Source organism: Capra hircus, chromosome 14 (assembly GCF_001704415.2).
Source record: "Capra hircus breed San Clemente chromosome 14, ASM170441v1, whole genome shotgun sequence".
Taxonomy (NCBI): Eukaryota; Metazoa; Chordata; class Mammalia; order Artiodactyla; family Bovidae; genus Capra; species Capra hircus.
The window spans coordinates 13,011,510-13,035,458 of NC_030821.1; the positions used below are offsets into that span (position 1 = coordinate 13,011,510).

At 39.5% G+C, this 23,949-nt stretch overlaps 1 protein-coding gene across 3 annotated transcripts; it reads left to right on the forward strand.

Moving 5' to 3' along the window:
* On the forward strand, window positions 949-22,942 carry PLEKHF2 (pleckstrin homology and FYVE domain containing 2). 3 transcript variants are annotated; one of them, XM_018058248.1, is made up of 4 exons: window positions 949-1,257; window positions 2,006-2,139; window positions 3,080-3,138; window positions 20,380-22,942. In XM_018058248.1, the coding sequence occupies exon 4, from the start codon at window positions 20,394-20,396 to the stop codon at window positions 21,141-21,143; it is 750 nt and encodes a 249-aa protein (XP_017913737.1). In that variant the 5' UTR covers window positions 949-1,257; window positions 2,006-2,139; window positions 3,080-3,138; window positions 20,380-20,393; the 3' UTR covers window positions 21,144-22,942. The 3 variants fall into 3 exon arrangements, with proteins under 3 accessions (XP_017913737.1, XP_017913736.1, XP_017913735.1); XM_018058247.1 differs by lacking the exon at window positions 3,080-3,138; XM_018058246.1 differs by lacking the exons at window positions 2,006-2,139; window positions 3,080-3,138.

A 23,949-nucleotide genomic window follows, 5' to 3' on the forward strand; every position in this document is an offset into this window, starting at 1 on the left:
TCTGATGGCTACAATCAAAGGTAAAAAAAAAAGTTACTATTTCAAAGAAAAGAAAAAACAAAAAAAAATGAAGAAAACAGAAAAAGAAAACATATAAAAGAAAAAGAGGTATTTTTTCAAAATCTTGTTGTAATAGATCAACGGGAAAGATAAAATTTACTCAAATCTAATTTCTGCCTGTTCACTTTTTGTTTGAAGTGACTATGCAGTCTTCCCCATCCCTCATCAGGCCCACAGTCCTTATCTACCTTAGGCATCTTTTACGTCTCCACGGACCCACCAGCACACTTAGCTGTGGTATAAATGAAGGGCACGTTCAACCTTATATACCATCACTGTTTCCAGGTGTGTGAAGTACGTTTGTGGTATCAGAAAATTTTGGGAAAGACCAGAATTCTAAGTCAGGGAATAAACGCATCACTTAAAAGGCTGTGCGGAGTATGCGGGGTATGTTTTGCTGCCGTCGTTTCCTGTGTTTCAAGCGGTAGGATTTTTAGGGCAAGCAAGTGGAACACGTGAGGGGGCAGGAACGGGCGCGCTAAGAAGATGTAGCAAACACGTCTAGCCGGACGCCTTGGGCAGCTAAATCCAAAGCTTTCATTTCCCGGTCGCGGAAAGTTCCTGAATTCCCCGCAGAGGCCCGTTCGGGGTGAGAGGAAAGGGGCCCAGCCCTCCTTCCATTTTTATAGCGTCGTTAAGCACTTCGCTAGGAGGTGAACCGTCCTTTCGGAGGGCTCGCCTGCGCGCGGCAGCCCAGGTAAAAGACGTCGCACGTGTAGCCAATCCACGTCAGGGCGCGCGCCCTCAACTCCGAGCAGAGGAGCCAATCCCGAGCCCCAGCCTCCCAGGCGGGTGTGGCCTCCGCGCTGGCCCCGCCCCCTCGGGCCCGGCGCGCGGGACGGCCCGGGCGGGGCGAGGGAGCAGGCCAGAAAGGGTGGGGAGCGAGCGCTGGGGGTGTGATCGCGCCCGCGCCCGCGCCCGCGCCCGGCGTGTGGGTGGCGGCGCGCTTCTGCGCGCGCGCGCAGGGGAGAGGCCAGCCCCGGCGGCCGTTGTGGGCTTCGACTGGAGGGGCGGGAGGGTCACCTGCGAGCGTCTGCGACGCCCGCCCGCCCGCCGCGTCCGGATCGCGCCGGCTGCGCGGGGCCGCTGGCTGCACACCCTGCGAAGCTGGGGCGGGAGGCAAGGAGAGTCCGCGCGCGGCGCCCGGGAAGAGGAGAAGTCGGACCTTCGCCGCTGCGGCCGTCCGCGCCCGGCTGGGTAGGTGAACCCCGGGCTTGGTCGTCGGGCGGCCCCCCGGAGGGCCGGGAGAAGAGAAGCGAAACTTTCCCTGCGCTTCCCCCCCGCGGTCCCCGGGCCGTCGGCGGCGCGGGGAGGTGTCGTCGTCTCGGGCGGCGGCGGCGGCGGCGGCGGCGGCGGCCGACGCCATGTTGGGGTCTGTGAGAAACGGGGCGCTCCCGGGCGGCTCCCCGCTCCCTAAGGGGCCGCGGCCGCCCGCCGGAGGGCTCGCGGGCCGCAGGGAGGGCCGCGCGGGTGCTTGTCCGGCCCGCGGGGAGGGGGACCCCGAGGTCCGGCGAGAAGTTGTGAGGGCGTGAAGACGGGTGTCCGTCGTCGCCACTGGCGTCTTGGGGTGCCAGCGTCTTTCTGTCCAGAAAGTTTGAAGGGTCTGGGCATCAGGGACCTTGTAACTTGAGCAGCGTCTTTTTATGGGATTTGAGGCAAAAAAGAAAAAAAAAAAAATGGCACCGCACGATTTGCCCTGATAGAAGGGCTGAGTCTGACGCCTTACTTATTTGGAGTCTTTTAAAGTCGTATGCCAAAGTTTTTCTTTAACATATTTGTTGGGAGGCCGACAGCTTGCTGTTCATGCGACTTGAATACCCCGTGCGCTCTTACTACGTTGTAATAGTAACTTGGGAGTGTGCGGTGAAAAGAACGGGCAGTATGAAGGTTACAGACAACCAAGCCCTTCTCTGTAATTCATAGACTCGATTTGTTGATTTTTTAGTGCGTTACTGAAGAAATTCAGCAAAGAAAGCCAGGACCGTTCACTGAGAGAAAGGGCATGTGTTGTTCCCTTAAGAATAAGGTGAAGTGATCTTGACATTGTGAAGTTTTCCCCCTCCGTTTGGTTCTATAAAGGTGCGTGCCTACCGTGTTCTGAGCATTTACATTTTTCTGTACTCCGGTAGCTCATGGGGTCCTCGGGTTAATTCAGTATTAACGAAGGCTTCTGTTTTTAATCTCTTCGGGTCCTCACAGCATTGGAGGTGAATGGTATTAAGTTACTTATTTGGAAAGCACATGTAATCGCCTCAAAAAATAAAACTGGTGCACTGACCAAGGCATCAAAAAAGATTCAGCTTGAATCAGCCCAGTAAATGAATGTCAATTACTAGTTTTAATAAAGGCATCTGGGCTTCCAAATTTCTGTTAATTGTATTGAGAGCATTCTTAATCACAAACAAGATAAATACTTCAACATGTTTTGGAGAATTTCCCTTCTTAATTTGTAGGTAAAAATAGAACCTCTGCTCAGATTTGATTGCTGATATTCTTAGTTTTTGTTTTGTTTTTTTATTGTCAGGTGATTGCCATTATACATATGTTTTTCTGGATGAAAAGTTACCCAGAATAGAGGTGATTTAACTAATGTCACAAATCTAGCGAACAACTTGGTATTTAACTGAGGTCTTATAACTGAAGCCTTCTCATTTTTCTTATAACATAACTTTGCAGGATACTTAACTCATTCCCGTGGAGCAGTTTCTGTCCATTTTGTTTTCTCTGTCCTAGCTTCTCTTTCTGATTTTAATTTAGTTCCTTAGTGAGTGTGTGTGTATTTCCTAGGAATTTCCCTCATTTCCAAGGTTTTATGTACTGAGATTTTTCCTCTTAAAAATACTCAGCCTATGCTCTTGAAAACTTTTTTGCACAGTTCTCCTTATCCCACTCCCTTTTCTCCCCAAGAATAAGTCACTTATCTATCCAGATGCATCCCAGTAAATATTACATTTTTCTGCCATGGCACTTCCTCAACGGCAAGCGTTACATGAGCTCTGACTGGCCTCTTCATCCTCAGGGTGCTGAGAACATGATGCTCAGAAAAGGCTTGAATGGATGAATACACATACACTTTTGGTAAATATACTTCATGAATTTCTTTTTAAGTTGCATTTCCAAGAGTGAAAGTAGTTAGGTCTTTTCTAATTGCCCCCCCCCCTTTTTTTTTTGAGATTTTATCTTAGTAACTCAACTAATTTTGGGCCAGGGGTACAGAACTTGAATATTTATGAAATTTCCAAGTAGATATAATCAAAGAAGCAGCAGCAGTGGATCAGCGAAAAGATAGTAATCATACTTTTAAAGTGCAACTGTATTTAGTGTTTGCACTGGGTAGAAATAGTTAATGCCTTAAAAATTTGAAGCTCATGTTTATACATTTAAGTTATTTGATGGAACACCCTAATTTCTCTTGTCACTTATTGTTTTGCTAGAATTGTCTTAGAATTTTGTTTTAGAACATCTTGCTTATTGGAAAATGTAAACATTGCTTTTCTGTTTATGAATTTATCTTTGGAACCAGCTTTGTACACCAGCTGCGTGCTTAATAGCAAGGTGTATGTTGGCTTAAGTGAATAAAATGTACTCCGTAGATACACTCTCACAGTGCTGTTTTAAATTGCAAACCCTCCCTAGGTGGTGTTCTGTAATTCTGTAATGAAATTACTGTAAAATTTGGGGTTAATTCCTTGTTCCCATAATTTTCTCTCCATTCAACCCATAAATCACAAACTTTGTGCTTTGCTTGGGGGTGGGAGGAGAGGGGGACCTGGGAAGAGAACAGAAGGCATTCAAGTAGTTGCTGTGAGTGCTAGAGAAAGCAAGTTACATGTAGGGTGGATTGGAACAAAATCAAACCAAACCTCAATTCTAGCTGGGCTCCATTCTAGCTTGTGACTCTTGTATCTTGAACAGGTCACTTCATTTATTTAACCTTCATTGAACTTATTTGTAAAATGGACACAGAAACATTGGCCTCCCAGTGTTTACTAAGATGTTTGTGGAAGTGCTTGGTGCAGGATGTTCAGTAGGTTAATCAGCAAATGAGCACAGTGGCAGTGAGTTATAGGGAAGGAGCCTTTAGAAATACCTAGTTCAGTTCTCAACTTTGGCCGCACATTAGAATTCCCCGAGTAGCTTCTTAAAAATACTTGATGCTTGAATCCCACCCTTCAACAAATTAATTACAATTACTGGCTTTGGAATCAAAGTATAGGTAGCTTTGCCACTTTTTTTCTTTTTTGTCTCTTTGTTTTAATGTGCAGTCAGGGTTGAGAACCATTCATTTAATTCAGTCTCTCATCTCCTTACTCTGTTCATTTTGTGGTTGAATAAAGTGCAGAGAGAGGTTAAGTACCAGCCAAATTCCTGTCAGGTTAGAAAGAATGAATTTGGAAGAAAGTGCAGTGCACAGAGATTAAAGTAATAGTTACCTTTATTTCAGGCCAGAAAGGCCACATTCAGAGCTACAGTTCACTAAGTCCAGGGACCTTTATCTCCATTTTACATTAATGACCTACATGAATGACTGTGTTCTTCAACCTTGTCATCATTTAGACCTCAGGTCTCAAACTGTGACCAGAGATTGTCATTCCAGAGCCTGTCTTTGTATTTTTCCATCCTATCCAGTGAACCAAGTTTTTGTCCTCATGGTCACCTGCAGTCCTTCCCAGGCTGTTAGTTTCTTCCTTTTTCCCAATCTTGAATTCTGTAGTTCATGTACTATGAACCCACTAGTACCACACAGTCCTCCTCTCCTTGACCTTATATTATTGGTCAATTTTCAACTTGTAAATATCACCTTTGACTTTTTCTTCAGTCCCTGCCTAGCACCCCCGAAAAAAGCACATCTATCATGACTGTTAAATATTTGTTTTCCAGCTGCCTGTGTGTTAGTTCATTTCTAATTTTTTTTCATCCCAAAGTTGACTCATTTTCTTTATTGCCTTTTCACTCCTAACTCAGGTTGCTAAACCCAGTCTTGAAACACTTGACTGTTAACAGATAACCTTGCTTCCTTCTATGGATTTTATGATGTGAATTTTCTGTTTTCTTCTTTGCATCAACTCTTTCATCTTTTTTCTTTAGATTCCATTTAATGCTTTGTACTTGTTTTGTTTAAACAGTAGTTGAAGAAAAAAAACTTCTTGTATTCTTCTGCATTGGCAGGTGGATTCTTTACCTACTGAGCCACCTAGGAAGCCCCTAATTATACCCATAATTTTGTGTTCATTTTTCTAGATATTCTTTGTATTTTGTTAATTTAAAACCCATTTCTTTGTTTATGAGAATATGTTCAATATAAAATAATTAGGCAGTATCAAAATATTTCACCCTAGTATCAATACTTAGAGATAACCAGTAGTACTGAATCTTTGGTGGGTGTCTTTCCAGAATTTAAAGAAGAAGAGTTATATTGTATGTGCTGTTTCAGTTCAGTTCAGTCGCTCAGTCATGTCCGACTCTTTGCGACCTCATGAATCGCAGCACACCAGGCCTCCCTGTCCATCACCAACTCCCCGAGTTCACTCAGACTCACGTCCATCAAGTCCGTGATGCCATCCAGCCATCTCCTCCTCGGTCGTCCCCTTCTCCTCCTGCCCCCAATCCCTCCCAGCATCAGAGTCTTTTCCAATGAGTCAACTCTTTGCATGAGGTGGCCAAAGTACTGGAGTTTCAGCTTCAGCATCATTCCTTCCAAAGAAATCCCAGGGCTGATCTCCTTCAGAATGGACTGGTTGGATCTCCTTGCAGTCCAAGGGACTCTCAAGAGTCTTCTCCAACACTTTAGAAGCTTTTATTTCATAAACTGCCGTATTTAACAGTTTTCCACTTTAAATATTAATCTGTTTTCTCTGAAGTGCTATCTAAAAATCATTGTATGGATTTGCCGTAATTTTTTTTGTTGAACGTTTAGGTTTTTTCTGACTTTTCAGCATTATAAACAAAGCTAGAGTGAATATCTTCATGTGAACAACTTTGTACACTGGTCTAATTATTTTTTGCGTATATTCTTGGAAGTAGAATGGTGGAAACTTTTTAAAGTGCTTACATTGCCAAAAATGGCATTTTGAAAGGCTATTCCAGTATACTCTCAAGACTGTGCATGCTCATTTTCTCCACATCTTAGGTGAATAATACATCATTTAAATTTTTATTTCATTGATTAGCACTGAGAGCCAATGTTTTCATTTACTGGTTGTTTTCATTTGTTCCCTGATAGCTCATTTGGTAAAGAATCTGCCTGCAATGCGGGAGACCTGGGTTCAGTCCCTAAGTTGGGAAGATCCCCTGAAGAAGGGCAAGACCACCCACTCCAGTATTCTGGCCTGGAGAATTCCATGCTCTCTATAGTCCATGGGGTCCCAAAGAGTTGGACATGACTGAGTGACTTTTGCTTTTCACTTCATTTGTTCCTTTGGAAATTGCCATTTGTATCTTACCCATTTTGGGGGGGGGGGAACATTTTCCTTTTATCTCATTGATTTATGGGAGCCCTTTATATATTAAAAATGTGGTCCTTTGCCACATTGTGCAACAGTTTTTCTTTAACTTTAATTCTCCCCTCCCTCAGTGTTGAAGTTTAAAATGTTTAAAATGTAGTAAAATGTTTTCTTTTATGATATTTGGCTTTTTAAAAAAAATTGGCTGCATGAAGTCTCAGTTGTGGCATGCAGGGAACTTCATTGTGGCAGCGCAGGCTCCGTAGTTACAGTGGCCAGGCTTTGTTGCTCCATGTGGTATCTTAGTTTGGATTCTTAGCCACTGAACCGCCAGGGAAGTCCTTATATTTGGTTTTTTAAATGTTATATTTAGCCATTCCTTTCTAGGGCTAGAAATTTAGGTTCTGTTTATTGCTATTAGAGTTGATGCCACAGGGAAGACTTGTTTTACAGCCCCCTACTACCACCCCCAAGAGTTTTATTTTTCAGGATAAACTTCTGTGGTTAAAAATTCCAGGGTCAAAACCTCTGCTTTCTGAAATACTACTATATCTTACCTTTAGTCCTTGATTTTTTTCCCCACGTTTCCCAGTGCTTATTGTGGCCTTTTGGCACAATGAGTTTATTTAGTCTCTGAGACTTGTAGGACATGTGAGAGCATGTTGAAAAGGTGCTTTGTGCTCTCTTGTCTCCTTCTTTCTTCTCTTGCTTCTCCTGCTTTTTAAACTAGGCATTCCCCAAAGGTTAGTCCCCTGTCCTCTCCTCTCATTCATAGCAGCAACAGTCATCTCTTCACAGATGACTCTTAAATCCCTTTATGTCCTGGAGCTTCCTGCTTTTCTTGGTGTTTCTGTTGTGTGATAGATGTTTGTCTGATAGATACCCTGAAGGTACTTCAAGATAAGTATGTCCCAGAATGATTTCTTCTCCCTCCTGGAACAAAGCTAGCATCTGATCTGCCCAATGGATTATACTTAAACCTTTGAAGTTATCTTACATTCAGTTTCAAACACATTCACTTGGTAGCTAAAGCCTTTCTGCCTTACCTCAGTAATCTCTCTTTTTTCCATCTTCCCCTTTTTATTTCTGATGTCAAATTTGTGGCTTAGACTTGTTACCTTTCGTTAAGAGAATATTGTAATATACCCTTGCTTTTTTTTTTTTTTTTTTGCCTTCAGTATTGCGTAGTCTCATCATGTGTTCTGCCTCTGTGTGCTTACTAATATTTTCCTAGTTAAAAACCTTCGTCTTCCCATTGCCTATATAGTAAAGTCTAAGCTGGTCAGTCTGATGCTTGGTTTCCTTTGTATTTTGGCTCTTCACTATCTTGCCAGATTTCTACTTTACCGCTATACATTCCCCAGACCCTGCTTCCTCCAGCCTGGGCTCAGTTATTTCCTTATTGTATTTGAACACCATCATCTTCTTTATCTCTCTCTCTCTCGTAAATAGTTTGACTTTCGCTCTAAGGCCTAGCTTGAATTTCTAGTCATTTAAGAGTTGTTTCTAAATATTCCCTCTGATCAAAGTTACCTCCCAACCATAATCTTTGCCCTGAGGTTTCATCACTCTTTTTATTTTTCTAATTAAAAAAATTTTATGTTTTGGTTTGTTTTTCCTCTGCTCCTTTAGACTTTGCATGCACAGATTTGAGGTAATCATATTCCTCCGTTCATAGCACATGGTATGCGTACCAAACACTTTCTTGTTTTGTTTCCTTCCTTATCAGTGTCTCCCATCCTCTTTCCTTTGGAAACATACCCTGATGTATAACACATGAATTACATATATCTGTGTATGTAAGCTTGGTGACTACTTTTCCTCACAAAAATTGTGAGTTTTGAGTACTTCAACCTTTGTACAAAGTGATCAGTAAATTTTTTTTTTACTTGAAATTAATTGAAAATTGCTGATTTTACTAGCTTCCATACTGCTTACACTACGAACCCAGGGATTTAACTTCAGTTTTACTCCTCCACATCTAATTAGTTATGGCAGTCCTGAACCTTATCAGTTTTTTCTTTTCCTGTTGCAAACTTCAGACTCGCCTCAACTTTCCCCTTTTGTAGTAATTTTTCAGCTGGGTCCTGCTTTCAGTCTCTCCTTTCTGAAATCTTTCATTGTTTCCACAGTTATCTTAGAAGAATCCAGATCAGATCAGGCCACTCATTGTAAGGCTTTGAAAAGAACCCACAGGAATCAACAAGATCTCTCCCCTGTTTTTCTCCACTATTTTTCCACTAAGTAACTTCTTCTGCTAAATAACTCTTATACTGCCTCTTCTGCAGCTGTACACGTAACTTTTTTTTTCCAGGGGAGGTGGGGGAAACACTTCATTTTAAAAATTAGGAGTCCTTACAGTTCTTCTGATTTTAAAAGCAAGGAGTGGAGTACATGTAACTTTTTTACAACACATTTTTACTTGTAGGGCTTTATGCCTTATCATTTTTTTTGTCTTTTGAAGTTTAACTTTTTTTTCCACAACCTGTTTCAAGTGTTCACCTGCTACATTCTTCCTTACCACTTTTTAAAATTATAGTATTTATTTCATTGTGTTTTTTATTGAAACTTTTTGGAAACATGTCTTAATTCCCAGTGTCTGGTTCATTCTTTTATCCCTTTAATACAAAGCATAAAGTCTTGAATTAATGAGATTGTAACTACTGTTAGGGCTATAATGGGTACTGGCTTTATTTTTCAAATATTATACAATGATTTAACAGCTGTCAGCACTGTACAGCTGCCCTTGTACAAATACTTTCTGAAATGATGCAGTTTTTTAATCTGAAATTTGTTGATGAAAATATGCATACATCATCATTTTTTATTTGCTAACTAAACAGCTGTGCTTTTTGGCAAGAGAAGAAATCATTTTTATATATTATCATGAGATTGAGACTTTAAAAACAGGATCTGCTATGCTCAACACTCAGAATTCATAATTAGATACTACAGTTATATAGACCAGAACATTTGCTGTAAATTTAAAATCTGTGGGCCTAGTGAAGCATTTGATGTGTGGGGTGTGGTTCCTGTTTTGTGTGAAAATTAGTACTATGAATGTCAAAAGTGATGTCTTTGATTTTTATAAAACCCAAGATTGAGAAGTTGCTGCCACTTTCAACTGCTCAGTGCACATTGCTGGTATGTATATGCAATCAATTTTGTAGGCGCTGTTGGGAATACAAAGTTGTAGGAAATGATGTTCTTTTTTTTCAGGAACCTCCAAATCTGTTGAAAATAAGCAGACATAGACATTTTTATAAAATTTAATAAGGTGTAAGTGCCATAAAATGGTACAGGTGAAACACCACGTGGCAGTGAGGTTACTGAACTGACTGATAAGGGTTCAGAGTAGCAGGTGAAGGGGAGGAAGCCCAGAGCGTGTCCTGGGAATAACTGGTAGTCTGATTTGATTATAAGAGAACATACAGAAAAAGGCAAAACTGAAAAGATAGGCAGGCTGAGGCTTAACTGAAGGGCTTTACATACTAGATTAAGGATTTGGGATTTGATTTAGTTGGCCAGGGAACCTTTAGTTGTTGAATAGAGAGTTACCTGGTCACAGCTATAGTTAAAGAATATTAATGTTGTCTTGTGTGATGTGGTTTAAATGCAAATTAAAGACTAGACTTGTTTCAGCTTGAGTTCGTATTCTTCCCCTCTTTAAAGACCGTTTTTTAAAATTCATAGTGTGACCCTTCTGGTTTTCTAAATTAATTTTAGAAAATCTTCAACTGTGGCTTAGTTGTTCTTTATATACCATGGTGAGTTTTTCTGTCATGCCTAACCTATTTGAAACTGCCTTTACAGAGACATTAAATTAGTCATAGCTTTACTTTTCACTTCCTGTTAGTGTTTGAATAATTATTTTGAGCATATTTAATACTTATTACCATATATTTTAGGTTTCTTGTGTCTTCAGTGGCTTTCCCCAGGTGCATAGTAAAGTCCACATGAATGGAATATTTATTTCTGAAGGTAGCAAAGTATAATGGAAAACCATGGATTAAAAAAAAAAAATGGCATCCTAGTGGAAAGGGGAGGGAAAAACTTTGTCTTTTCTTATTGATAGATTAAGTACATTTTATTAAAATCCCATATTTAATTTGCCACATGTTCAACTGTTTCTTGCTTTATTATCCTAGTTTTTTATTGATTGTCTTACCTAGAATTTCCTGATTATTAATAATAATTTATTTTTTATTAATATTGATATTATTACTCAGGAAATTCTAGGTAAGAATTTATATATAGGTAAATTGATATAGGTAAGAATTGATATAACTTTTGAAAGTAAAACCTTTTTGTCCTTTGCTTAGGTGTGTAGAATAATTGTGTATTAGGAGAGGGATAGTCTGCTGTAACACTTACACATTTGCCCAAGGAGGATGTACCTCTGATAGTTGCTGCTTTTTAAAAATATCTTTTTCCTCCCTGCTTTCCTGTTTGTGTCTTCGTTTCCTTCTACATTTGCTGTAGTCTGAATTCAGCAGTAACACAGATTTTAAAATGTTGGCTGATGTTAAGACACAGTCAAAAATTTGATTGAAAATTAATTTGTAGGCAAGTAAGGCTTGTAGTGAGCTTCCCTGGTGGCTCAGTGGTAAAGAATCTGCCTGCCAATGCAGGAGTTGTGGGTTCAATCCCTATATTGGGAACATCTCCTGAAAAAGGAAATGGTGACCCACTCCAGTATTCTTGCCTGGGAAATCCGATGGACAGAGAGCCTGGTGAGCTACAGTTCATAGGGTCGCAGAAGAGTTGGGCATGACTTAGTGACTAAAAACAAAAACAACAGTCTTGTAGTAAACCAGGAGTATGATTTATCTATTATAAAGACAGAAAGGGCTTTGCAGATTATTTTATTCAAGGTGGTGGCTGGTGTGGGTGGGTGTAGAGTGGTAGCTTGTATGAAATCTCTTATTTAGTGCCTGAGCTGAGATTAGAATCCAGGTCTTTTGGTTCATAGTTTATTGTTTCTTCTGGTACAGTGCGCAGTTGAATGAGTACTCATTCTCACTGACATAAGATGTCTTGGATTCAAGTAAGAAATTAGATGATTTTTTGTTTTAAACTCACCTGCAAGAGTGAGATACGAAGTATTGGTTTTCAGTAAGAAGAACTGGGCCATAGTATTCTGTGACAGTTGGACTCGCTTCTCAGTTGTAACTAGTATTCTTCCTTTTAAGAGAGTTTTTGCCTCATCTAGTATTACATTTTTAACAGGTGGTAGACACTCCATTGAAGAACATATTAACTTTAGAAAAAAGGTTAGCAAAAGACTAGAGTGAAACTTGGACAATTAAAATACAGTTCTTGTCCACAAGAAAACTTTTTTTGAAACTTTGGATGGTTTAATTTTTTACAATTGGTGTATAAAGCTGACTTCTTAAAGGTTAAGAGGATTTCTTTGTTTTGTTTTCGGTATGCTTTTCCTGTTTTACACTATGAATTAAGGCTGCCAGACACCATTTGCTGGGAAAGAAGACAAGGGAAGCCATGCGGAGAACTGTTAGAACGCGTGCTGCGCCACGCTCAGGCGTGTCCTCCTCTGCGGCCCGTGGGCTGCAGCCCGCCAGGTTCCTCGGTCCCTGGAATTCTCCAGGCCAGGATACCAGAATGGGCTAGAATGTAGAGGTCCCTGCAGTGGCTGGATATGGGAAGAAACTAACAGAAATATCAGTACTTTTCTAATAATGAATTAAAAAATACAATGTGGAACAGAGATTAGATTCAAAATAGCAACCAAAGTATGAAGTACCTGGGAATCTATGTAAGTAAGTAACATGATAATCTTGTGATACGAAACCTACAAGATTACTGGGCCCATTAACCCAAGATTTAAAACCTTGGGAAGAGATAGTATCAACCTGTTAGGAACATTTGAAATTATAAAGGTGTTAATTTATTCCAAGTTAATTTATGACTAAAATATGAATTCATCAAAATTTCAGTGGATTTGGTCTGTTTATTTTTTTCATTTAATTATTGTAATTTAACATGGTTCTAAACCTTGGCTGCACAGTAGAATTAATTGCCTGGGGAATTTTAAAGGATATCAGTGTAGGCCATACCCCACATACCTTAGACTAATAAAATCAGAACATCTTGGGGAGAGATCTAGATAACCATGTTTCTTAACCATAAAAGGTTATCATCACAGTCTATTGGTTTCAATTTTGGTTTTTGAATTTCTGTTTTAATCAGTTCTAATTATTTGTAATGATTGATATTTATATATTTTATTATTTCTTAGAGATTTTCAAAACAAAAAGAAATTTTACTTACCAAATAACATAGCTTGTGATTACCATATGGGCTTATTAGACATGTATAAATCTAAGATACAGTACAGGATTTTAGTGATCTTATTTTTCCTTTATCTTGAAGCATTTTACTATTAGGAATTATTAACAGCACCCCCCCCCCCAAAAGAACATAGAAGTAATTGCCTAGAAGGATGATACAGTGATAAAATATATCACCACCATTGCACCATTTTTCAGTTTTATTATTACATTAACCAAAGTATTGCATCATTTTTCAAAAAGATACAAGAGCAGTTTGGAGATGCCCTTCTTAGTCTTTTCTGTTTATTTTAAGCTTTCTTTTGACATATTTGTGAATATAGATTTTTCATTTTACATTTTCCATATAATGACAATAAAAGGACAAAACTATACATTTCAGAGTGATTAGACAAGTCAGAAGATAAGTGGAAAGAAAAGGCTACACTTAGACTTGATGAGGATGGTAAAGCATTATTAGTGAAATCTCAGACTGCAGGTCTTCAACTGATGATTTTCTTGACGATTTCTCAGACTCACAATTAATTAGTAAACAATATTCCTAAAAGCAAATGGAAATATTATAGATTCATGCTTGATAACTTATGAGCAGTTAGCTGCATTTAAAGGATACGTCTTTCATCCTTTGCAAACATACAGATTGTTTACATCTGTATGCATTCAATAACAGAAACATGGAATAAGAAATTTGCTATGTTTAAATTTTTAAAAGATTGTTCTTGTGTTCTTGAAGTTATTATTTTTTACTATCCCTTTGTTCATATTGCTGTAAGTTAGTTGTAAATGACTTAATATAGTCAAAGTAAATGAAAAGAATATTTTGGATCCAGATGGTACATTGAGATGACTGTTCTTTCTGGTGTTCTAAAGGTTAGAGCTTCCCTGTGGTTTCAGGCAGCTAAGTTGGGAACCACTGTTCTGAGTAGATGTCATCTGGACGAATAAGCAGAGGAGGTTAGCTAAAACATGTAAAATGTTAAGTCATGGGAAATACTGTAGGCTGATTTTACCAGGTGCATGTTACTGACAAAGGAATTAAAAACAGAGTAAAGGATTAGACCAGACAGCCCTGAAGTAGTGTTATAATACTGTATAAAAATTTAATATGATGGAACATCATGAATCAGTAGATTAGATAATTAGTACCAATAAATAATAGCTACCACATGTTGACTACTTGCTTTGAACATTATTTACACATCTCCTTTAATCCTCTCCTGACCTAGCTATTAATATTGCCATTTATAAGTGCGGAAACCTGAGGTCACACAGCATTTGATGATTCCAGAGCAGTTAGCATCTTTAGAATGTGAATATTTGAAAAGAAAAAAGGGTTTTTTACCTATGCCAGAATAAATTTCAGGTGTATAAAAGCATTAAATGTAAAATTCATGTCATAAAACAGGATACTAAATAGGAACACCCGGTATCTGGATAAGAAAAGTTTAGGAGTAATGGGGAAAAAAATCACAAAGGAAAATATATGTAAGTATAACTACTTAAAAACTCCCTCTATGTCTAACACCATAAACAAAATTGCAGAATAATATACTAGGAAAAGCATTGAGGTAAATGGGTTAATAGCCTTTATGTATAATATACAGATTAATAATTAAATATATGAACGTAGGAATACAGATGAGTAAACATATTAGAAAATGGCTGGCCTCACTAGGTAGCTATAAAATAAAACATTCAATTAAATTGAAAGTTCTCTTCTTTCCTGTTTTAGGACCTTTGTTCACAGTATTAGTTCCTTTGTAAAGCTGACTCCTCATCCTTTAAGACCCAGTGTGTAGCACCACCTCAGGGAAGTCTTTCAATTATTGAATAAATGAGTTTTTTCCCTAGATCTTGGCACACTGTTGATTTCCTTCATTGCACTTCACTCTTAGAATCACCGGTTCATTTACTTACTGTCTTTCTTCTCTACTAGACTCTGAGCTCTGAGAGGAAAAGAATAATATCCGGCATTTAGGAAGTATTCAGTAAACAGTTTTTGAATGGATAAACATAATAAATAAAAGTATAAGAAATGAATAAAAAATCTACATTTAAAAAAATCTACCCTGCTGAAATTTTTAAAGGAAAATATTCTGTGTGAGACAAGATGGGTCGGGTACAGTCACTGTGCTACGTGGTAAATTGGTACTGCCGTTCAGAATGGAAATCCTGTAAAAGGCAGCCTGCGCTCTGAACATTGGTGCCTTTTGACCCAGTAATTTTTCTTCTTGGAATCTATCCTGAATAAGCCTTCTCTGCCAGAAGATTTATTCTTCTAGCTCTTACTGTATTCACTGGTAATCCTGCCGAAGAAAAGTAGACAGAAGTTCGGTTGGGCCACATTGTATATTAATAGTTGTCTTCCTTTCCTGCAGATATGCAAAGGGCTCGCTCTTTGGCTAGCGTCAGTATTCTTGTATTCTGATACCCTCACAGAACTCTCTGAGGATTCTTAATGTTTGGGGCACCTCAGGTGGTAGACTTGAATTTGGACTCTGGGAGAAGGTAGAGGTCCTGTTTGGGCCTAGACCAAAGGGTAATGCTTTATAAATCCAGTTTATTGAGAACCTGCTTTGGGGTATCTAGCAATTATCCAGCAAAAGGTAGTATTTTGATTTCCCGTTTGATAGTCTCGCATCCTCTCAGTCCCTCCCTGTTGTGCCCGGCCAGCCTTCTCGTGTGTGTGTGTGTGTGTGTGTGTGTGTGTGTGTGTGTGTGTGTGTGTGTGTGTGTGTGTGTGTGTGTGTGTGTGTGTGTGTGTGTGTGTGTGTGTGTGTGTGTGTGTGTGTGTGTGTGTGTGTGTGTGTGTGTGTGTGTGTGTGTGTGTGTGCCTTCTCGTGTGTGTGTGTGTGTGCCTTCTCGTGTGTGTGTGTGTGTGCCTTCTCGTGTGTGTGTGTGTGTGTGTGCCTTCTCGTGTGTGTGTGTGTGCCTTCTCGTGTGTGTGTGTCTTCTCGTGTGTGTGTGTGTGCCTTCTCGTGTGTGTGTGCCTTCTCGTGTGTGTGTGTGTGTGTGTGTGTGTGTGCCTTCTCGTGTGTGTGTGTGTGTGTGTGCCTTCTCGTGTGTGTGTGTGTGTGTGTGCCTTCTCGTGTGTGTGTGTGTGTGTGTGTGTGCCTTCTCGTGTGTGTGTGTGTGTGTGTGGTGTGCCTTCTCGTGTGTGTGTGTGTGTGTGTGTGTGCCTTCTCGTGTGTGTGTGTGTGTGTGTGCCTTCTCGTGTGTGTGTGTGTGTGTGCCTTCTCGTGTGTGTGTGTGTGCCTTCTCGTGTGTGTGTGTGTGTGTGTGTGTGCCTTCTCGTGTGTGTGTGTGTGTGTGTGTGTGTGCCTTCTCGTGTGTGTGTGTGTGTGTGCCTTCTCGTGTGTGTGTGTGTGTGTGTGTGTGTGCCTTCTCGTGTGTGTGTGTCTTCTCGTGTGTGTGTGTGTGCCTTCTCGTGTGTGTGTGTGTCTTCTCGTGTGTGTGTGCCTTCTCGTGTGTGTGTGTGTGTGTGCCTTCTCGTGTGTGTGTGTGTGTGTGTGTGTGTGTATTCCTGGGTTTTCAAGCTCAGTGCTTCCCCTTTTCTTGTCAGAAAATATTTCAGGACTGACAGGGATAAGGGAAGGGGAGGACAAAGGTCTTAAGTTCTTTGTGCTCATTGTTTTTCAAATGTGTTAATAGGCCACAGTCCACTATGGAAGTCAATCAGATGGGCTACAGCTGTCATTAAAATAAATGAAGATGCTAGAATACATCCGGAGAAGGCATTGGCACCCCTCCCCAGTACTCTTGCCTGGAAAGTCCCATGGACGGAGGAGCCTGGTGGGCTGCAGTCCATGGGGTCGCAAAGAGTTGGACACAACTGAGTGACTTCACTTTCACTTTTCACTTTCATGCATTGGAGAAGGAAATGGCAACCCACTCCAGTGTTCTTGCCTGGAGAATCCCAGGGACAGAGGAGCCTGGTGGGCTGCCATCTATGGGGTCGCACAGAGTCGGACACGACTGATGCATCTTAGCAACAGCAGCAGAATACATCCTACATAGTTGAATTATATATGTTTGTAACACTGCAGTATGAAATACATTTCATATCAGTGTCGTTGTCAAACTTTGAAAGCTATTTGTTCTAGCCAAGTAACAGTTAATGCCCTAAACTGCACTTCTGTTGCATAATTCTTAAACAGGGGAAAAGATTTATGAACAGAGATTCAGGCTTCATACATTGCAAAATCAGAAGACTGGCCAAATAAATGATGATGACCTATCCTTTGAGGTTATTTTCTCAAGTTAGTATTCTTTATTCTCAGTATGTTTAGGGTTTACCATGAGGGTCCAGCGGCTAGCAGTGACTTTCTTAGTTCTTGTAGAGTCAGTGGAGCCTTAAGGAATAATTAGGGTGCCGTAATATATTGGTTATAGCACGGAGGAATCAGCTTTGAGCCCCGGTTCTGTGACAGCCATGAGCATAGTGCTTAACTCCTTTATGTCCGTTTGCTCATCTGTAAAGTGGAGCTAATAGTGCATATTCTATTATAAAGTTGATCTGGGTAGGAAGTATAGTAATGCGTGTGAAGTGTTCAGCTCTTGCTTGGGCTCACATTCTCCTTCAGCTCACATTTCAGCTAATATTACTAGATGCTTCTTTGGGAGCGAAAAACTTCTCTAGTTATTTCACAGGAGTTTGAGACAGGTATAATAGGAAAATAATAAATGTGAAAACCACAGCACAAATTTTCTTGATTTTTGTTTTTGTTTTTTCCTGTTTACCTCCTCCCCAGCTAGGAGGTAAGCCTTGAAGAGTGGGGACTTTGCCTGTGTTATTTAGATTTTTTTTCTCTTATATCTAAATCAGTGCCTAACAAACACTCGTTGAGTGTTTGAGTATAATGTAAATTATGAAAAGTTATCCATAATTGTACTTTCCAGAGCTAAATAACCATTGTGGATATTATAATATATAGTTTTATAATTTTACATACTTAACTACTGTCTATGATTATGTGCTTATGTCATATTTCATTGAATCTAAAGATGAACAGGTTTTACTATATTTTGTGTCTTTAAAATTGGGATGTCTTATAATCAAGAGTTTACTATGATTTAATTGGCAGCATTTTTCATTCTCAAAGCACATAAAATGAGACTGTTACCTTAAAAATCAATTGGATCTTAGATTTGATGAAATTTGGTATATATTTGAAACAAAAAGGAGGTCATTATGTTCAGCTTTCCCCTCCTAAATATCTTGAACATTTTCCCATATCGCTGTATTTAGATGTCATATTCTTAACAGATATTTAGCATATTAATTGTTCAACCAATTCCTTTTTTTAAACATTGGAGCTTTTCCTTTTTTTTTTTTCTGTTATAGTGCTGCATTGAATATCCTTGTACACATCTTTATGCACTTAAGTCAGTTTTCTTTTCAGCACCTGGACCTACAGGTACACATGTTTTCTATAGTGTATGAGGGTAGCTGTTTCCCTATATCCTTGATGGTACTGCTTCCTAAGAAATTTTAAAAAATTTTGTTAATCTGCTGAATGAAAATATATCCTAATGTTTTATTTGCTTACTTAATTATAAATGGAATTGAGCCTCTTTGTCTGTTTAGTGTTTTTTATTTCCTCTTCTGTGATGCACTTGTGTGTAGGACAGTAGACTTTTAATTGGCTGTTAGATTTGCCCTAATTAGAGAGGCCAGCACAGTTTGGAGCCATACATTGTCATTAATTCTTGGGAATAACTTTCAGGGGCAGAGTCCACCCTTGTGGAAGGCAGGGCTTTATAAGGACCCAAGATTGGGGGGAAAATTAGATCTAGAGCTTAAATCTGTGCTCATTTAAAATTAGATTAATGTGGGTTTTGCATATTGCTAAGATGTTCTTGTCAACATTTTTAAGTGCTTTTGCTGTGCCAGGTGATGTGAGTTTCAAAGGTGAACATCGGATGGTCTCTGCCTTTTAGTTTCCATTGGAGCCTGTGGAGAAGACACATTTCAGTCCTTCCACAAGAGTGAGTCCAGAAGGTACAGAGAATATGAAGAGCACAGAGGAAGGTGTTTAGTCTAACTGAGTTTAAGGAAGGCTTCCTGGAGTAGGTATGAAATCTAAACTGAGTTTTGAAGGATAATAAGAGTTAGCTGCTGCTGCTGCTGCTAAGTCACTTCAGTCGTGTCTGACTCTGTGCTATCCCATAGACGGCAGCCTGCTAGGCTCCCCCGTCCCTGGGATTCTCCAGGCATGAACACTGGAGTGGGTTGCCGTGTCCTTCTCCAGAGAGTGAGCTGGGGGCAGTGACTAGTACAGGGTGCAGCAGCGTGAGAGAAGATACGGGCGGCTGGAGTGGGCCGCCAGTGACTGGGTTTTCTTAGAACATAGGATTTGAGGTAAAGAGTGACTTAGGATGAGTCTGGGAAGATAACCAAGAACCAGGTAATGAAGGGCTTTAAATGCCATACTAGAGATTCTGCATTTTATAAGTTAAGGGGAGTAATTTTGAGTAATGGCATGATCAGATTTGCATTTGTGAAATTATTGCTGAAGATTGATTTAAGGGGCAAGACCTCAGGCAGTGAGATGTGTTGGGAAACCATTCTGGTAATCCAGGTGAGAGAACTGAGGCTTTAGCTCAGTGGTAAGAGCTTACTGGAAAAATTAGTCATTTCTCTTAGTTTATATTAATATAATATTTGACCCTCTTGTTCAGAATACCTCTGAGATTAAATTTTATGGAACTGTTGACTTATATTAGTTTTCTAATTATTTGTTGTTTTATGTCTGTGAGAAGTTTATTCTTTTATAAATACCTTCTTAACCAGTATGGTACTATATAGAGATGGTTAATAAGTGTTTTTGATGATTATAAAAATTGAGAGATAATAGCTCTTTTGGTGTGCTTAGTGATTATTTTAGAAACAATTGGAGAACTTTGCTTTGGGGTAAAAGCAATGATTTATTAGATTAAATTTCAGTTCAGTTCAGTCGCTCAGTCGTGTCCAACTCTTTGTGACCCCGTGAATCGCAGCACGCCAGGCCTCCCTGTCCATTACCAACTCCCAGAGTTCACTCAAACTTATGTCCATCGAGTTGATGATGCCATCCAGCCATCTCATCCTCTGTCGTCCCCTTTTCCTCCTGCCCCCAGTCCCTCCCAGCATCAGGGTCTTTTCCAATGAGTCAGCTCTTCGCATGAGGTGACCAAAGTATCAGAGTTTCAGCCTTAACATCATTCCTTCCAAAGAACACCCAGGGCTGATCTCCTTCAGAATGGACTGGTTGGATCTCCTTGCAGTCCAAGGGACTCTCAAGAGTTTTCTCCAGCACCACGGTTCAAAAGCATCAATATTTCAGTGCTTAGCTTTCTTCACAGTCCAACTCTCACATCCATACATGACCACTGGAAAAACCATAGCCTTGACTAGACGGACCTTTGTTGGCAAAGTAATGTCTCTGCTTTTGAATATGCTGTCTAGGTTGGTCATAACTTTCCTTCCAAGGAGTAAGCGTCTTTTAATTTCATGGCTGCCATTTTAAAAAACTATATGCACTTATAATTTTTATGTGCTAATTTCTCTCTCTCTCTTTTTTAAGGCTATTAGCAAAAGATGGTGGATCGCTTGGCAAACAGTGAAGCAAATACTAGACGTATAAATATAGTAGAAAACTGTTTTGGAGCAGCTGGCCAACCGTTAACTATACCTGGACGTGTTCTTATTGGTGAAGGCGTATTGACTAAGTTGTGCAGAAAAAAGCCCAAAGCAAGGCAGTTTTTCTTATTTAATGATATTCTTGTATATGGCAATATTGTCATCCAGAAGAAAAAATATAACAAACAACATATTATTCCCCTGGAAAATGTCACAATTGATTCCATCAAAGATGAGGGAGACTTGAGAAATGGATGGCTGATCAAGACACCAACAAAATCATTTGCAGTTTATGCTGCCACTGCCACTGAGAAATCAGAATGGATGAATCATATAAATAAGTGTGTCACTGATTTACTCTCCAAAAGTGGGAAGACACCCAGTAATGAACATGCTGCCGTCTGGGTTCCTGACTCTGAGGCAACTGTATGTATGCGTTGTCAGAAAGCAAAATTCACACCTGTTAATCGTCGTCACCATTGCCGCAAATGTGGTTTTGTTGTCTGTGGGCCCTGCTCTGAAAAGAGATTTCTTCTTCCCAGCCAGTCCTCTAAGCCTGTGCGGATTTGTGACTTCTGCTATGACCTGCTTTCTACCGGGGACGTGGCCGCGTGCCAGCCTGCTAGATCGGACTCTTACAGTCAGTCATTGCAGCCTCCTTTAAATGATGTGTCTGACGACGATGATGATGATGATAGCAGTGACTAAGGGCATATTTTGAAATATTTAATCGGGTGTGACTATCTGAGAAATCAGCTCTGGGGGAATGTAAAATTCTGAGCTTTCTCTCAATTTTGCTCTTGCCATGAATTTGCCTGAGAAACTTTCAACCTATGTGCCTCAGTATACTCTATAGAAAATAGGTCCTGTTATCATCCCCCTCCCCCTGCAACCTCTCCTCACCTCCCCTAGCTCCCTGTTCTTCTACAGGGATAGACTATTGCAAATATATCAGACAAATGTTTGGTTTCTTGTTTTAATTCTAGACTGCTTTCTTGGATGGTTGGGAAGACGTGTTTAACATATCATGTGTTGCATTGTTGTTGATTATATGTTCTGTTATATGGAAAAACTAAAAGCAAAGAATGATGGAGAAAGGAGTAAGATATGGTTAGTGAATTATGTCATTAGCTTTTTTCTAACCATCCTATCTAAAGGTTAAGATACCAGTAACATGTTTTGGAAATATTTTGACTTTTTCATATACCAGGTGGTGCCTTATCATAATAGCACTGTTGCATGAAATAAGCCCCTACCTTCTCACTTTTTAGTTTTGTTTTAAAAGTACACTGGTGCTTTCTGAGGTAATCAAATGAATGTTATAGATGGATATAATTAGGAAATACTTCTCATTTGACAGCTACAAGTAACTAAATTTTGAGGTCCTTCATTCTGTATGAATATTTTTTCATAAAACATTATTGTTGTGATTATTTTTACTTTTTATAGGTACCAAATTATAATTGTCATTCTTAGATTGGTTTGAAATTTGCCAAGGACAGATGGTCATTGCATTATATCTGCTGACATATTTTTAGGATATAAATTCATCTCCTTTAACATTGTTTCTAGAATGAAAAATCTTATACAATTTCTTGAAATATAAACAATCTCTTTAAAAAAATCTCATGCTAGAGCACAGATAAAGATTTGGAAGAAATAATATAGGAGGATGGTCAGTACAGACCAGTTAAGTTTGATAAACTTCATATCTGTGGAAGTATTTTCTATTTCAGTGTGAAACTATCTTGAATTTACAAATATAGTGTTATATTTTATAAAATTTTGTAAAGTCCCAAACAATATTTCTATTTTTGTAAAACAATTGTATGTTTTAATATGTTTCTGAAATCATTTTGCAATCTGTGGGAATAGAGTAGCAATTGATCTTTCTAAATTGTGAACTTTATTGAGTCCGTCTAGATTGCTTTTGAGAAGGGATAATTTTTCACTCTTTGCTTTTGAGGCAGCCATTAGGTTGAAAGTATATTTATCATATAAAACTTGATGCGTTTTGCACTACTCTTTCCATTTGTATGCTGCAAATAATCTTTCAAATACGAAAAATCAGCCTGAAGTTTGTTTTAAATTCTAAATTCTTTTGTTTTAAAATCTTTAAATCTGGATGTATGGCAAATGTCATGAGAGGTTGATTTAATCATTTGTGACAGGGGATTCTTTGGTTTGGTTAAGGCACTAACTTAACTTTTAAATTGTGAAAGCACCTGCGATAGGTCTCCCTGTAGGAAATGTGAAAGAAAGGCACAGCACAGCAGGTATTTTGTTTGTTTTAATATCATACAGACTTTTGTTTCTAAGCAATATTTACACATAGTCAATAAACATATCTGAAAAGAACCATAAAACCTGACATGTGCTAATGGAGACTTGGTGGTACATAGGAACCTAGCAAATTCAAGAACCAAGGGGAAATGTTCTGAGATAACATTTATGTTGTCAACCTCTATTGACTCTGTTTTTACAATAAAAAGTATTTTACAACTTTATCTTCTGTTCTGTGCGTGTTGTAACTTGAAGATTTTTTATCCCTTGCTAAAGTTAACGGAGATGTTATGCATGCTAAGTCTGCTGCTAAGTCGCTTCAGTCGTGTCCGACTCTGTGCAACCCCATAGACGGCAGCCCACCAGGCTCTGCCATCCCTGGGATTCTCCAGGCAAGAACACTGGAGTGGGTTGCCATTTCTTTCTCCAGTGCATGAAAGAGAAAAGTGAAAGTGAAGTCGCTCAGTCGTGTCCAACTCTTAGCAACCCCATGGACTGCAGCCTACCAGGCTCCTCTGTCCATGGATTTTCCAGGCAAGAGTACTGGAGTGGGGTGCCACTGCCTTCTCCAGATGTTATGCATATTTTACCTCATTTCAAGAGCTGTGAGTGTCTTCTATGTCAGGGGTCTCCAGCCTCTGGGATCTAATACCTGATGATCTAAGCTGCAGCTGATATAATAATAATAGAAATAAAGTACACAGTCAGTGTAATACTTTTGAATCATACAGAAACCGTGTCCCCACCCCACCCTGTACCCTGATCTGTGGAAAAATGGTCTTCCACAACACCGGTCCATCCCTGGTGCCAAAAAGGGTGGGGACCACTGTTCTGTGGTTCAGGCATTGTTTATTCTAGGCACTAGGAGTAAAGCAGTGAACAGAAATTGCCTCTTTTTCATGGAATTTACCTGCAAATAGAATCTAGACTGTTTGCTTCCAGATTTTTTTCTGTGTTTTTGGTAAAACTTAAGAATTTTACTTATAAACCTGAAATCATTTTGGTCCCAATTTCTCATCCTGTTCGCTTTAATGAAACTTACTTGGACTATACTGGATCCCCAGTACATTAATGAAATTGATAACTGGCATAAAGGAAACAAAATCCCATAGATGCCAAAGAAAAATGTTAAATTGAATACACCTTAATACAGGAGTTCATGCCTTTGGGTCAAGTACATAAAATGGCCAGTTTTGTACAAAGTCAAATGTTTATATGTCTTTTATGCTGA